The 14,704-nt window shown below is 49.1% G+C and overlaps 2 protein-coding genes across 4 annotated transcripts; one reads left to right on the top strand and one right to left on the bottom strand.

Moving 5' to 3' along the window:
- Nucleotides 1–6,046: 6,046 nt before the first annotated feature.
- Nucleotides 6,047–9,560, top strand: LOC120451424 (coatomer subunit gamma). 3 transcript variants are annotated; one of them, XM_039635098.1, is made up of 6 exons: nucleotides 6,047–6,194; nucleotides 6,414–7,072; nucleotides 7,149–8,619; nucleotides 8,689–8,874; nucleotides 8,932–9,084; nucleotides 9,143–9,560. In XM_039635098.1, exons 1-6 carry the CDS (start codon nucleotides 6,155–6,157, stop codon nucleotides 9,271–9,273), a joined length of 2,640 nt encoding a protein of 879 aa, XP_039491032.1. In that variant the 5' UTR covers nucleotides 6,047–6,154; the 3' UTR covers nucleotides 9,274–9,560. The 3 variants fall into 3 exon arrangements, with proteins under 3 accessions (XP_039491032.1, XP_039491033.1, XP_039491031.1); XM_039635099.1 differs by having other exon boundaries at nucleotides 6,417–7,072; XM_039635097.1 differs by lacking the exon at nucleotides 6,047–6,194 and having other exon boundaries at nucleotides 6,347–7,072.
- LOC120451426 (protein pygopus) lies at nucleotides 9,546–14,542 on the bottom strand. Its single transcript, XM_039635100.1, has 3 exons — nucleotides 13,784–14,542; nucleotides 11,136–13,715; nucleotides 9,546–10,868 (listed from the first exon to the last, which is right to left on the bottom strand). Exons 2-3 carry the CDS (start codon nucleotides 13,451–13,453, stop codon nucleotides 10,748–10,750), a joined length of 2,439 nt encoding a protein of 812 aa, XP_039491034.1. The 5' UTR covers nucleotides 13,454–13,715; nucleotides 13,784–14,542; the 3' UTR covers nucleotides 9,546–10,747.
- Nucleotides 14,543–14,704: the final 162 nt, after the last annotated feature.

Here is a 14,704-nt window from a genome sequence, read left to right on the forward strand (position 1 = left end):
GAAGGCACATGCCAGGCAGCCACTGAATTAATACATTAATTACGGTGGCTGGGCAGGCATGTCGAAATTTATTAACGCTTTGATTAAGTAAACAGTTTTCAGTAACCCCAACCATTTTCCATTAGCATTAGGTAGAAGAAACTCGGAGAGCCGCTTAACCAAATTGATGTTTGTCAAAGCGAAAGACACCCGAGGAAATTATGATAATTTCACGGCAATTTGAGCAGGGCTCACATATGCCGCATAGCCGCATACGTGGATATCTTTCAGTTGGGGGCCGTCCGACAAAAGTGTTAATCAAATTAAGAGGCGGCATGGCAACGAGCTTAACCAGGCGTGTTACCATCTCTTTAACGCTCCAGCTACGCACGCCATTACAGCCGTTCTCTCTACAATATAGTGGGCCACATCAAAAATTCTGAGCCACTGCAGTGTCGATTAATCATGATCACGTTGAAATTAAAATGTGCGAAAACCCGAGTGTCGCTCGAGACGTGTGCCGGCCACCTTTACGAATGAAGATGTCTTCCACGGTCTCCACAGTCGGGCCTCGTCTCCATCTTCATGGCATGAATGTCATCCGCCGCGTCCCACTGTCACTGGCGAGGTGTTGGGAACGCATGTGCGTCGTGCCCCACGTTGAATAAAACGCCCCTATTAAGCTGCAGTTAATTGAAAAATGCTGCCGTATCCGAATGGTGTATGCTGTGCCATAAGGCTAAATGTAATTTTAAAGTCTGATGAAACGAAAACTGCAGTTCGCAGTACTGAAAAGTATGCGTCTCCGTGTAAAAGAAAATCCAACAAAATAGTTGGAAGTGCGTGAACTGAAGATCTGGTTTAGTTTCCTATATATCGACAACAAAGGTCTTCATAGTGAATATACCCCTGAAAAGGCTTAGGGTAAACCATCGAAGCCACGCGTTGACAATTTTTATGGCCGGTTCTGGTGCGTATTTGGCTTGGACACGGCTATGGAGTTCCCAGATGTAGTTGGAGATGGAGTTGGAGGTATAGCGATGCCGCAGCAGAACAGGCGTTGTCCAGTCGATCCGGAACGTCGCCGCGTGAGCTTTTTGCTTTTGGTTTTTCTCACCTTAGAGCAAGCATAGAGAACGTGGCCAAGTGTGGGCTTATTGGCGTTGACAGCTATGCAAATGCTTGGCCATTAAGTCGTTGACTGTTAGCAATGGCTTTTAATTAGCAGCTTGACTTTGGCCCGGCCTGGATTGAGATGGCCCAGAGCCCGGCCAGAATGGGCGGAAATTCCAGAGACAATGGCGTGGCGACACCTACACCCAATGCCACTTTGACACTTTGACCATTGAGGAAAACGCTTGCTCGCATTTTGCCAATTTCCATACATAAAGTTCGCATTGAACACCCTCACGCTTCGTAGACATTTGCATTTAAATGCCATTGCCATTTAGCTTGGCGTTGGACTTGCATTGGGATTGGGATTGGGATTGGGATTGGGCCTCGGATGGGATTGGATGAGCTGAAGATCTCGTTTGCAGCACTTCCTTTTCCCATTCGGGTTTTCTTTTCTGGCCATGTTGGCCTGCTCACGATTTCTGCCTCTTGGCCTCTGCTTTTGTTTGCTTTACAGCTGCTCGCTTTGATTGAAAAATTATGCACTTGCCATGGCAATGGGCATCGCCAAATTTCGCCTCCACTACGAGTCAGGGAATCGAAGGAGAAGTCGGGGAGGAAATGAAAAGAAATCTCCCAGTTGATATTCTCAAATACTCTTCCCAGCCAAAAATTAAATAGGATAGAATAGGATAACAACTTTTTGTAGGTTTATAAATTGATAGATGGGGCACATTATACTATAATATATATATGTACAGAGTTTTAGAAATATAAAGTTTTCCTCACTATCAAAATGCCCAGCCTTCCTGCCAGGGCATTAAGACAGACTGACAATGTTGGAAGTTAGCACTTGAAGCGACGAGTGGCAAACGTTTTCCCGTTTTCCCGTTTACCATTTTCCATTTTCCGATACCAAAGTGGCAACAGCCTGAAAGCGAGGACGGTGGCTTGTTACTTTTCATTTCGCCAACTCCAACTCCTTCAGCTTGTCCTGCTCATTAGCAATTGCCCGGCATGGCAGCCAAACAGCTGTCCCTGTTAGCCAGTTTTCACCTAATTAAGCAAACAAAAAACAAACGTGTGGGAAACTGGTCGGGGAGATAACTTTCCCCGCCCCAGAAAACACACGCCCATATCCCCGAATATATCCCACAGGCTAATGCTAATTGCCACGAACATGGGGCTAAGTAGCCAATGGAATGCAGCCGAAAACATTTGTCTCTAATTGCGGTTCAGCCCAATTGGGCAGGCGAAATTAAATTAAATGCAGCCGAAAACAAACAAGCGAGGCAGCCAACCCCAAGATCACCAGGAGAAGCTGAAGATTCCACGGCGGCCACAACAATTTGTGCAAAAATACAAATTGGAACATTTGCGGAGGCGCAGGCGTGTAGTAGGCAATACTGTGAGAATTTATGGCCCTGCTCTGGGGTCACTACCGGGATAACATCTGGCTGGCTGGTTGGGCCAACTCAGAGGAACTGGAGAAACTGGAGGAACTGGAGGAACTGGAGGAGCTGGAGGAACTGACGCGTCGTGCGCAATGCGCATGCTTACCTAGCCGCTTTCAAACAAAACTGAAAACCGAAATGGGTAAGGACATTGACCAGGAACGATGCAAACCCAAGGTAGACAGCCGATTGCGGCAGTCGGCGGTGGAAACCCATTTAAAATTAGTGAAATGGTTCAGTACCGTTGGAGACTGGCGGAAAAACAATTAATAATTGCAATATATCTCTGGAATCTTGGGCAATTGCAGTTACCACAAGGGTCACTTCACTTCTGTCCAGCAGCTGAACTTTGATCGCCCAAATGGAAAATGCCCAACTGCCTGCCTTTCATAAAGATGATTAGCACATGTTTATATCTTTGATCTTAACGACCCATAATCGAGTTTGTAGCCTTAGAAAATGTTAAGCAAATGTTATGTTTTGCTTTATGGCATTCTGCATAATGGCCATGGTCATATTTTTTATTACGGTAAAGTCGTTAAACGATAGGTGTTAGCAGTTAGCTCCAATCTTTTGACTGGGTTAATAGGGTAAAAAGAATGTTGAAAAATAGGCAGAGAAAGCATCCTAAAACTCCAAAGCCATTTAAAAGAAACAAGCCACATATTATGGCCTAATACTGCCAATAAGCAATCATCCCTCAAAACTAATGAAGTGCTTAAGAAGACTATATATCCGATTCTCTTTCGAGGTATCCAAATAAATCTACCTTAACGCTCCTGCAATAATCGCAAGGCCTAGGCATCCAAACTTAGCCCCTTTAAATTTAATTAAAGCCAGCTCTTTTAGTTGGCTTTCTGTTCTTCACCTTCGTTTCCGCCTAACGGACTGTGGGACTTTTGCTTTCCGCATGCTGTGTTCCTTACCCTTTTTTTTATGGGCTTGGTTTTGGCCTAGCCGCATCTTGAAGAGGAGAAACAGAGGCCGAGAAGAAGTGGATGGTCTGCCGGTTGGGGGCGTGCGTGAAAATTGCTGGAGTGCACAAGGAAGGCCGGCGGCTGCCCTCTCTCACGTTGCAGGACAAGAATCGCAGTAAGTGATTACGTAACCAGTGCATTGTACGCAGCATCTGTTTCGGGTTTGGTTTTCCTCCTTGGATTCTACTGTTGGCCATTGCAGTGAATGAGACCGCAGTCGGAGGATGGCTCTTATCAGCCAATCAATGGGCGAGAGGAAGCTGTGGCAAAATAATTTATTCACAACCATTATGCGCTGCGAATTTATGCCACTTCCTGGTGGAACCACTACAAATAGCCTTTTAAAATGCGATAAAAATAGCGCCAAGGGGTCTGCGATGCACAACCAGTCAGGGAAGATGCACCACTCCGGTCCAGGGTGCTGGGCTCGAGATGATGGGGCGTGGTCACTTGGCAATGACTTTCAAGCATGAAACCGTAAAATGGCTTTTCAATAAACCCGGCAGCCGAAGGAGGGGAACTGCCAGATGGAGCTGGGAAACTGGCGAAACAATGCGACAAATATTTGAATATGTTAATTAGTCTGTTGTTCCTGCCGTTGCCCGTTTTCTGGGCACGATCAGTTCGTTCTTCTTCTATCGCTGGACGTGCATCGGTGCAGTCTAATTTCATGTGTTGCCATCTTGTTAGCACACCGGTGAAGTTCTTGGCCCAGGATGGGGGGAGGTTCCGACCTGGAATCCGAACTTGCAACCGTTTTGCATCTTTCGCACCAGGCGCACTAACGAATGCAAGTGCTTAGAGATTCATATTCGTACTTATGATCGGTATGCAGGTTGGCCCACACACACACCAACCGGCAATAAAGTTGCCAATGGTCGGTCGGCCAAGAGCAACTGACAGCATCAGCCTTATGGAGTCACAGGCCACCAGCGGATCGGGATCTCTACTTCCATCCGAGCGAAGCACCGAACCCTGAGTATCCGATCCCCGCCCGCATTCCTTGCCATTTGCACGCAAAGCTAACTGCGGATTACAGTCGAGGTTCGATGCGAGACAAGGAGAATCCGAGAGTATGTGCCAGTAGCTCTTGGTACTGCTCATCAACATTATTACTAATATATGTACATGTGTTGGTAATCAATTAGGCTGTTTAAAAATCAGAACCAACCCTGCCTTATTATACAAGAAAAACTATTAATAACGGTATATAGCCTACAAAAGAGGCCCCAGAATGAATGGCGTTTGGAGACACAGTGAGGGAGCGTTCCACAAATTGGAGTTCTACTGTTGGCTGGCATCCAGCCCGAAACTCACCTGTGGCTCACTCCTTGCGTGCGCCGACGCCTCAACTTTTGCTCCGACTTTGGCCTCAGGTTGGCTCCGACTTGGCTTCAACTTGGGATTTGGCAAGCATTGGGGACTTCGTGGCTTCGTAGGTGTTTCCAGGGGCCACAGCTGATGCCTTTGACAGCTACTAAATTCTCCGCTCGTCCGACGCACACGTTCCTTGTCCAATTTTGGGCACCAGGCAGATTTTCCTCCTGGCCGGCGCTTATCGCCTGGCCATAAATTCATGCTGTAGGTGTCTCGATCTTTTCGGGTTCTTTCTTTTTTGGCGTTTTAGCGGAGGTCCTCGCCTGGTGGACACGCAATGAAGCTGTTTCTTCGTGCGCCGGAATTTCCCCGCGGCATGCAAAATGCAATTAACGGCACTTGCAGCGCGCCGGAAATTGACAATTCAATATAATGGGTTTCTTGTTTTCGCTAATTGGTGGTGCCTATGCACGCATAAATTAAGTAAACACAATTCAAAGTCGTAATTAATTGGTAAACACAAACTAGAGCTGACAAAAAAGCTGGCGTCCATTTTGTAATCAGGATCTATATTCGATTAATTAGGGCTTATCCGATTAATTAATGCATATGTGGTCTATCGATCTGACTTCTGAAACTTTCATCACCAGCAAGTAAAAAATAAAACTCAAATTGATTAGATCAGCAAGAATTAAATACAAAATGTTAGTTAAAATCAAAAGCCATCATACTGACTTAAAATCAATCCTCACACCAATATATGTTCCTAAATTAAGCAGACTTTCCAACTCTATTTTCAGATGTTCATAGAAAACGCAAAATAATAAACAAAAATTGCGAAAATTTAAATAGCACTTAATATATTATATTTTGATCATTTTCTGGCATTGTCATGAATAAATCAACTTGTAGCAAATTCAAAGCTTAACTATATCCGCCTATTCATAATCGATAAGTTATCGATATGCATAATCGAACCAGTAAGTGAACCACCGCTGGTTCATTTTTTAATTACTGCAGACAAAACTAAAAAGCCAAGACAATATATATAAAAACTTAATGGTTCCGATGCCGAATACGGCGATGAAAACTTTCAGTTATAATAAGAACAATAGCCAAAAATATAATCCCAACAAACGCAGGAAACAAGTTTACTTTTGAAGATAAGAACAACATCGGTGCTATCGATACTTCACTGATGTTTTCACATCGATAACAGATGAACCAACTGGGCACCGCTGAGTGACGTGTAAGCGCAGCCAAAAAAACCATTTCAATTGTTTTACCCACGATTTAACCGAAAGTTCCAAGACAATGGGTTCGTTCCGCCGCGACAAGGATGAGGAGGAGGACGGTAAGTAGCACCCTAACATCTGGAGCCAAGTAATCCGCCGGCCAGCAAAGCCAATCGAAGACAACCTAGTTGCTGGAAGGTGCTCCGCTGGCACAGACACACACTCACACACCCACTAACCCGACAAAGTCGAGAAAAATCGAGTTTTCCCCAAATTGATTGAGAAAATGAACTATTTTTCCCTTGCTTCGCACAAAAAACAACGCGGCCATCCGCCAGCAGGACCGAGCAATGCGTACCAGAACCTGGAAAAAACGTCGGTGCTTCAGGAGACGCGCACCTTCAATGAGACGCCGGTGAACCCAAGGAAGTGCATCCACATCCTGACCAAAATCCTGTACCTGATCAATCAGGGTGAGCAGCTTGTGGCCCGTGAGGCCACCGACTGCTTTTTCGCGATGACGAAGCTCTTCCAATCTAAGGATGTGGTGCTGCGGCGTATGGTTTACCTGGGCATCAAGGAGCTGAGCTCCATTGCCGAGGACGTCATCATCGTGACCAGCTCGCTAACGAAGGATATGACCGGCAAGGAGGACCTGTACAGGGCCGCCGCCATCCGGGCCTTGTGCAGCATCACGGATAACACCATGCTGCAGGCCGTGGAGCGCTACATGAAGCAGTGCATTGTCGACAAAAACGCGGCGGTTTCTTGTGCCGCATTGGTCAGTTCCTTGAGATTGGCCAGCACTGCCGGCGACGTAGTCAAGCGGTGGGCAAACGAAGCCCAGGAGGCCTTGAACAGCGACAATATTATGGTGCAGTACCACGCGTTGGGTCTGCTCTACCACATCCGCAAGTCGGATCGGTTGGCTGTCTCCAAGTTGGTCAACAAGCTGACCAGAGGCTCTCTGAAGAGTCCCTATGCCGTTTGCATGCTGGTAAGTAGAGTTTGTACCCTAAATTGTTCTATATGAAACATACGAAATCTCACTAAATTCGTTTTCCATCCCCCAGATTCGCATTGCCTGTAAGCTGATCGAGGAGGAGGACATTCCCTCTGAAGAGCTGTCCGATTCGCCCTTGTTTACGTTCATCGAGTCCTGTCTGCGCCACAAGAGCGAGATGGTCATCTACGAGGCGGCTCACGCTATTGTCAACCTCAAGAACACCAATCCGCGAATGCTATCGCCGGCGTTCTCCATCCTCCAGCTATTCTGCAGCTCGCCGAAGGCAACGTTGCGCTTTGCGGCTGTGCGCACACTCAACAAGGTGGCCATGACGCACCCGGCGGCGGTGACCACCTGTAATTTGGACCTGGAAGGTCTCATCACGGATTCTAACCGATCGGTGGCCACTCTGGCCATAACTACGCTGTTGAAGACCGGCGCTGAATCCTCGGTGGAGCGTCTGATGAAGCAGATCTCCACGTTTGTGGCCGAGATTTCTGATGAGTTCAAGGTGGTGGTCGTGCAGGCCATTTGCGCTCTGTGTACCAAGTATCCGCGCAAGCACACAGTGCTGATGAACTTCCTTAGCGGTATGCTGCGCGAAGAGGGTGGCCTTGAGTACAAGACCTCCATAGTTGACACCATCATCACGATCATCGAGGAAAATGCGGACGCCAAGGAGTCCGGTTTGTCGCATCTGTGTGAGTTCATCGAGGATTGCGAACACGTTTCACTGGCGGTGAGGATTCTTCACCTGCTGGGCAAGGAGGGACCCTTCGCGGCCACACCCTCCAAGTACATACGCTTTATCTACAACCGCGTCATCTTGGAGAGCCCTATTGTGCGAGCAGCCGCAGTCACGGCCATGGCTCAGTTCGGAGCATCTTGCCCAGCCTTGTTAAGCAATATTCTCGTACTGCTGGGTCGTTGCCAGATGGATCCGGACGACGAGGTGCGTGACCGCGCCACCTACTACCTTAGCATTCTTAACTCAGAAAGGCCAGAGCTGTACAAGAACTACATCATCGAGAGGGAGAATTGTTCTCTGGCTCTGCTGGAGAAATCGCTGGTCGATCATCTGAATGGCGATCTGGACACACGCTTTGATATTTCCATTGTGCCCAAGGCGGCCATAGTTAAGCCGGTGATTGCCAACGATGTAATGCTAGTTACCAGCAGTGCTCCACGGCCGCCGAAAATCACGCGGGAGGAGGAGAGTGCCGCACGTCTGGCACAGCTGCCAGGCATCCAGGTGCTGGGCCCCATCCATCGCAGCACAGCTCCCATTCAGTTAACCGAAAGCGAAACGGAGTACACGGTGCAATGCATCAAACACATATTCGGCCAGCACGTGGTCTTCCAATTCGATTGCTTGAATACGCTATCCGACCAAATTCTGGAAAATGTGCGGGTGGAGCTCACGCTGCCGGAAGGATTCACAGCCAGAGCGGTCATTCCATGTCCCAAGTTACCCTACAACGATCTGCAGACCACATTTGTCATCGTAGAATTCCCGCCCGACACCGCCAGTTCCATCGGTAAGTTTATTATTTCTCCCACAAATTTTTTGCCATTAATGTCTGATTTAACATATATCCTCATTTTAGCCACCTTTGGTGCCACTTTGCGATTTGTGGTCAAGGACTGCGATCCCAACACCGGCGAGCCGGACTCAGATGAGGGCTATGACGACGAGTACATGCTAGAGGATTTGGAGCTGACAGTTGCCGATCAGATACAGAAAACCAGAAAGAACAATTTCCAAGTGTCATGGGATGCAGCTGACACAGAAGGTGCCACAGAAAAGAGATAAGGTCCATACAATGATTAGTAATACTATATTTTTGCAGAATGGCTACAAGCCGAGGATACCTTTGTGCTATCGGCAGTGACCACCTTGCAGGAAGCCGTCAACACTATAGTCAAGATTTTGGGGCTGGGCGCTGCAAACCTCTCTGAAAATGTACCTGAGGGTACGCACCTGCATACGTTGCTCTGTTCAGGTAGGGATTCTTCGCTTTGAGTTGTAGGATGAATAGTAAACTCCTTCCCCCATTACAGGAACCTTCAGAGGCGGCGCAGAGATTCTCGTGCGGGCCAAGCTGGCGCTTTCAGAGGGCGTCACGCTTAATCTGACGGTGCGCAGCACAGATCAGGACGTAGCGGAGCTCATAACGGCGGCCATCGGATAAGACAGCGAGCCATGCAGGAACCTCGTTTGGTTTTTGCGTGCTGTCAACGTAATATGAACTACGAAACAGAAAGTTACACCTAATCAAAAAATAATTCGTACCTTTAAGTGACTGTCCCTGTCCACAATTCGGCATGTGCTACTGCCCGTTTCCAAAAAGTTTATGTGGCCCAGCGATGCATCCTCCGGAATGTATCGCATATGTTTATTATCCCCATTTAGCCTGTGCATTTAGCTTAAGTATGGAAACAAAATATTAAAAATACATGTATATGCAATGCAACCCGACCTGAAGGCGTTTATTTGGCAGGTGCTTTAAACGTAGGACACTTAAATTTTTTTTACTGATTGCAACCTCGTGAGAACCGTACCTCCAAAGAGAAATTGCTTCATAACTAGAACTTACTTTATTTTATATGGTATTTTATTTAATTATAAATAACTTATAGTTGCAGTAACCTAGAGTACTTCTTGTTTTCCTATTTTTACAAATTTCTTTCTCTTGAATCGTTTATTTTCGCTGCGTCTTCCACACTCGTCTTAAATTACAAGTTTATCTTCTTTCTCGCATGAATTTATAATTTCTTGTGCTTTTGTTCGCAATCGATTCCTTATTATACATTCTCCGATTCCGACTATGTTGAATATATTTGTGTAAAATGTATCCGACGATGGAGTTCTTTCAATCGTTCGAAACGCTTCTCCGTATTAAATATTTAAAATGTAAACGCACAGAAGTATAAAAATAATATAGATTCGTAATAACAAATAACACACTCATGCAGTTTGCAGCAATTTCACAATGATAATTTCATTTCGTTACAATTTCTATACTCATCTCCAAATGTGTTGAATATGTCATTAGATATATGTTTATATAGTTACGAGTGGTTGTCTGTTGTGGTTGTGTTTTATGCGAAATTCTTGCCAGGCGGGCGGTATTCGATCGGAGATGTGCATCATCATCCCGCCTGAGCTGGCTATTTAGTTTTATCCAATCTCTTTTTATAATACAAACTAGAGTGTTTCTCAGCTGTGTTTCCGATTTCTTGTTGCGGCGTTGGCCTGTTTGATTACTCCACTTGCAGACGCACACACAAATTACAATTATATTACAATTAACATATTTCGTTTACACTTTTCGTTAAGGTTTGCTTTGCTTATTTGTTTCAGGAGCTCGCCGCGGGCTAGCCAGGAAGCCCGGAGCTAAAATTCACAACACTGCTCCGGCACTTTAGTGGGTCGCATACTGGCCACGGGGCTTAGTTGCCGGGTTGGGGACTGGTGGGTCTCAGGATCGGTCGGGGTCTTGACTATTGAGCAGCTTAAGTCTTACATTTAAGATAGAGTTAATGCTTGGATATTTTATACAGTGAGTGGGTGCTAGCTGGTGCTGTAGTAGCTGTTGCTTTCGCTTTTGCTGGTGGCTGGGTTGGTTGATCGATACGTTTTGCTGATTTTAAATCCGTGCCGCTTCAACACTTGAACTTGACCATGGGAATATGCTTGGAAGACACGCACTTGTCGCAGCACCACTCGGCAAACACCTCCTTGTTGAGCATTTGGAAGGCCGCCTCTGTCAGGCCAACACAGGTTCTGTAAAATGAAAGGTGAAATTAGTCGACGGCATGACTGGAGTTAAGACCACCTGACTGACAAGATTCATATATGAATTAAAGGTAATTCCCCGGATTATTTTGAGCTAGTAGTGATAAGACTGATTGCTAATGGAATTGCTATAAACTTAGATACATTTTCGGGACAAAACATGTTTCGAATAAGGTAAGAAATAAACTAAATATACTTTCTAGATATTTCAATTATATTGTTTTTACTTAACATTTTAAATCTTTTGTGACCTACCTGTGAAAGAAAAAGTTACAACCGGATTCACAGAACACGGCTTCGTCGTTGTCGTTCACCTCCTTGTGGCACATGCCACACGGATATATGGGCGGCGCATTCGGGTTCTGCGGATTGAAGACCATTGGCTGACCCGGCGGGTACATCTTTCCGCCGCCCATTGTCATCGGCTTGGGACCTACACCCATTGGGCCGCCCATCGGGCCACCACCCATGGGCCCCATGTTGCCCATCGGTCCACCGGGACCCATGGGTCCTCCTCCACCACCGCCGAACATATTTGGACCTGGTCCGCCCATCGGGTTGTGGTGGTGATGCGGGTGTCCGTGGTGCGGGGACATGTGCGGATGCGGGGGTCCGTTCATGCCGCCAGGTCCGGGTCCTGGACCAGGTACTCCACCCATGTGGCCGTGACCCATGTGTGGACCCGCGTTCCCGTGCGGACCGCCCATCATGTGCGGATTAGGTCCTCCGCCCATATGAGGAGGCATTCCACCGGGACCGCCGTGCATTCCGGGTCCGCCCATCATGTGCGGCGGTGGTCCGCCAGGATGATGGTGCGGATGATGCGGGTGGTTCATCATATTCGGATGCGGGGGACCGAGATGCGAGGGTTGCTGCGGTGGCAGCATTTGATTCATGCCCATTCCGGGCATTGGTCCGGGCCCGTGGCCAGGTGGGCCGCCGCCCATGTGCTGCTGGTGCTGCATAGGAACTGCGTTCGGGTTCATCTGGCCCATCATGGGTCCGTTGTTGTTATTGCTGTTGTTGTTATTCGGGCCATTGGGACCGGCTGGTGACTGCAGCGGACTGGGTCCGGAGTTGGGCATGCCCGGACTCGGGCCAGCGCTGTTTAGCGAGTGATGCGGTGACATGGCGGGCGGCGCTGGCGAGGATGTAGGCACTGACGTGGACATGGACGTGGCCGTCGATGTGGGCGTGAGCGTGGGCGTGGCGGGCGAGGGAACCGATGAGGAAGCTACCGAAGATACCGAAGGTCCATTCGACTGCATCGACGTCGGCACTCCCAGGCGTCCGGCTGCTGGCGAGAGGTGAGGATTTTGATTGTTGTTGCTGGCGTTACTTGTATTGCTTCCGTTGTTGCTGTTGCCGCCGCCGGGATTCCCGCCGAGCAGGTTGTTCCCAGGACCACCCGGGTTGTTGCCGTGCGCGGGGGAGATGCCACCGGGTCCTACCAGGCCGCCGGGCCCAGGTCCTGGCCCTGGAATGGGTCCTCCAGGCATGTGACTGCCATGACCCGTGGGTCCGTTGCCGAGCGGACTGTGCAGAGGAGGAGGACCCATCTGCCCGTTGTTCATCGGTGGCTGCGGAGGTTGTTGTTGTTGCTGCTGCTGTGGTCCGCCGGTGTTGCCGGGATTTCCAGGGCCCGGACCCGAGGGAGGGCCCAACGGGCTGCCAATTGGATTGCCCATCGGAGAGCCCATGGGCAGTGAGTTCATTGGCGAGTTCTGGCCCGGACCGCCCATTGGTGAACCTTGCATGGCTCGCGGATTGGGTCCGTTGGGACCGCCTCCCATGGGCGACAGACCGCCCATTCCCATGTGATGGGGTGATATGCTGGGGCCTCCCATTCCGCCCATTGGACTCATGCCGCCCATGCCAGCCATTCCACCCATGGGACTGCCCATTGGGACGGGTCCACCCGGTCCTCCTGGCCTTCCGTGATTCATATGCGGCGGCAGTCCGACGCCTGGTCCCGGTCCCATTTGGTGGGGGTGCATGGGGCTCATGCCTCGCATTGGAGGCGGACCACCCATGTGCGGATGGGGACCATGTGGATGACCCATGGGTCCGCCTGGATGATGCGGGTGCATATGGGGATGCATGTGAGGCGGGGGAGGAGGTCCACCACCCATGCCCATGCGATCTTCCCAGTGCGGGTGCTGGCCCGGTCCACCGCCGCCAAAGTGACCGCCTCCTGGTCCGCCGCCCATCTGATTCATGGCCGCCATCGCCGCGGCCGCTGAGCTGGACATCGCCGACACCTGGGGACTGTCGTCGAATGGATTCGAGGCAATAATGGTGTCTCCGAAGCCTCCCATTGGCGGAGGTGGCAGCAGATCCTGCGGTGTCGGTGGCGCCTGCTGCTGTTGCATGGAATTCGCAGCAGCTGCTGCAGCAGCAGCCGCAGCCACCGCTGCAGCGGAGTTTGCGGCACTTGAGGTTTTCCGCCGCTTCTTCGGATTGCTCGGCGCCGAGATGATGTCCGTAGGAGGCGGCGGCTTAAAGTCGGGCGGACAAAGTCCGCCCGCTGGACCCGGCAATCGATATGGCGCCATACCAAGATTGTGGGTCATATTCGAGGTGTTCTTCTTCCGAATGGTGGCAGCTTTTCTTCAACGGCGTGGGGCAAGAAATTCGGTTGTAGCGGCGTCGCCAATCCCGCGCAGGAGATCTCGACGCTGGTAAAGAAGTGGGTTTGGTTGTGATGTCCCCAGAGAGGTGGACACTAATCCTCTGGATCCTCTGGTGACCAACTGTGGGGCTAAGTAGGCTATGCTCGGTGGGCTTGGGCTTTCTGCCGGTTATCCGGCCTGCGACCGCCTGAAGTTTGAGTTCCTGAGGGTTGGGAAGGGTGCCAAATGAGTATCTGGCATCCTGTAGGTCAGTCCTCCTCAACTACTCACCAAGTCATCTCGTGGCCAGGATCAGGATCCTTATAAAATTCGCGTCTTTAAGGCAACTGGCTCTCGAAACCCAGGTAAACACTTTCGGCGCAACGAACGGCAACCCCGTTTCTTTTTCAGGTTGGCAACTCTACCGTGGAATCCCAGCGTCGTGTTGTCTCGTTTCAAAGCGCCAAGCACCTGCCGCTTCTTAGTTTCTTGCTGATCCTCGATCACTTTTGCCAGGAGCACGTCTTTTTAGCACTCCGCACTTCAGTTTGCCACTAATTCCCCTTCATTAACCCTTCAAAGGGCGCTTTCTGGCAGCGCTCTTCTTCTTGCCACCGATTTTATGTCCTCCGCTGCGCTTGCCGTTCCGTTTTAATTGCAGTGCAGCGTTTAACTGTTGTTTATTTACGGGATCTTTTTGCGTTTACCTTCAATCGGGAAACAAAATAACCGGCGGTTATTTCCCAGAGGAAATTATGTTGGCTTTACGCGATTAGTGAAGCCTGCGTTTTCGGTTGGCTTTTTTGTTGATTTGATGGCCACTGCAGCATCCACTTTTAATTAGCGCCGTTTATCGGAACGGCACAAGCAGTAATTACCGTTACGCGGATTCGGCGGTCCGGCGGACTGACCACTGAACCGTTATATACCAGCAGCACATTAACCTTTGTTTATTTTGACCAATTTTTGCGTGCGAAGAAGCGAAATATAAATAATTTTCGTTGCAAGTCCGCCAGTGTGACCGTTTGCGCACGTCAAGAGAAATGCCGGAATTCCGTTGGCGGCGCAGTGTGGCCAAAGCACGCAAGCACGAGGCGGCTTGCGACTACGTTAAAAATTTAAAAATTTATTTGTTTTTAAGTTAAAATTACTATTTGGCAGACGTTTCTGGTTCTAATATAGAAAATTTGCACAAACGTATTAGCCTCAAGG

Source organism: Drosophila santomea, chromosome 3R, assembly GCF_016746245.2.
Source record: "Drosophila santomea strain STO CAGO 1482 chromosome 3R, Prin_Dsan_1.1, whole genome shotgun sequence".
Classification (NCBI taxonomy): domain Eukaryota; kingdom Metazoa; phylum Arthropoda; class Insecta; order Diptera; family Drosophilidae; genus Drosophila; species Drosophila santomea.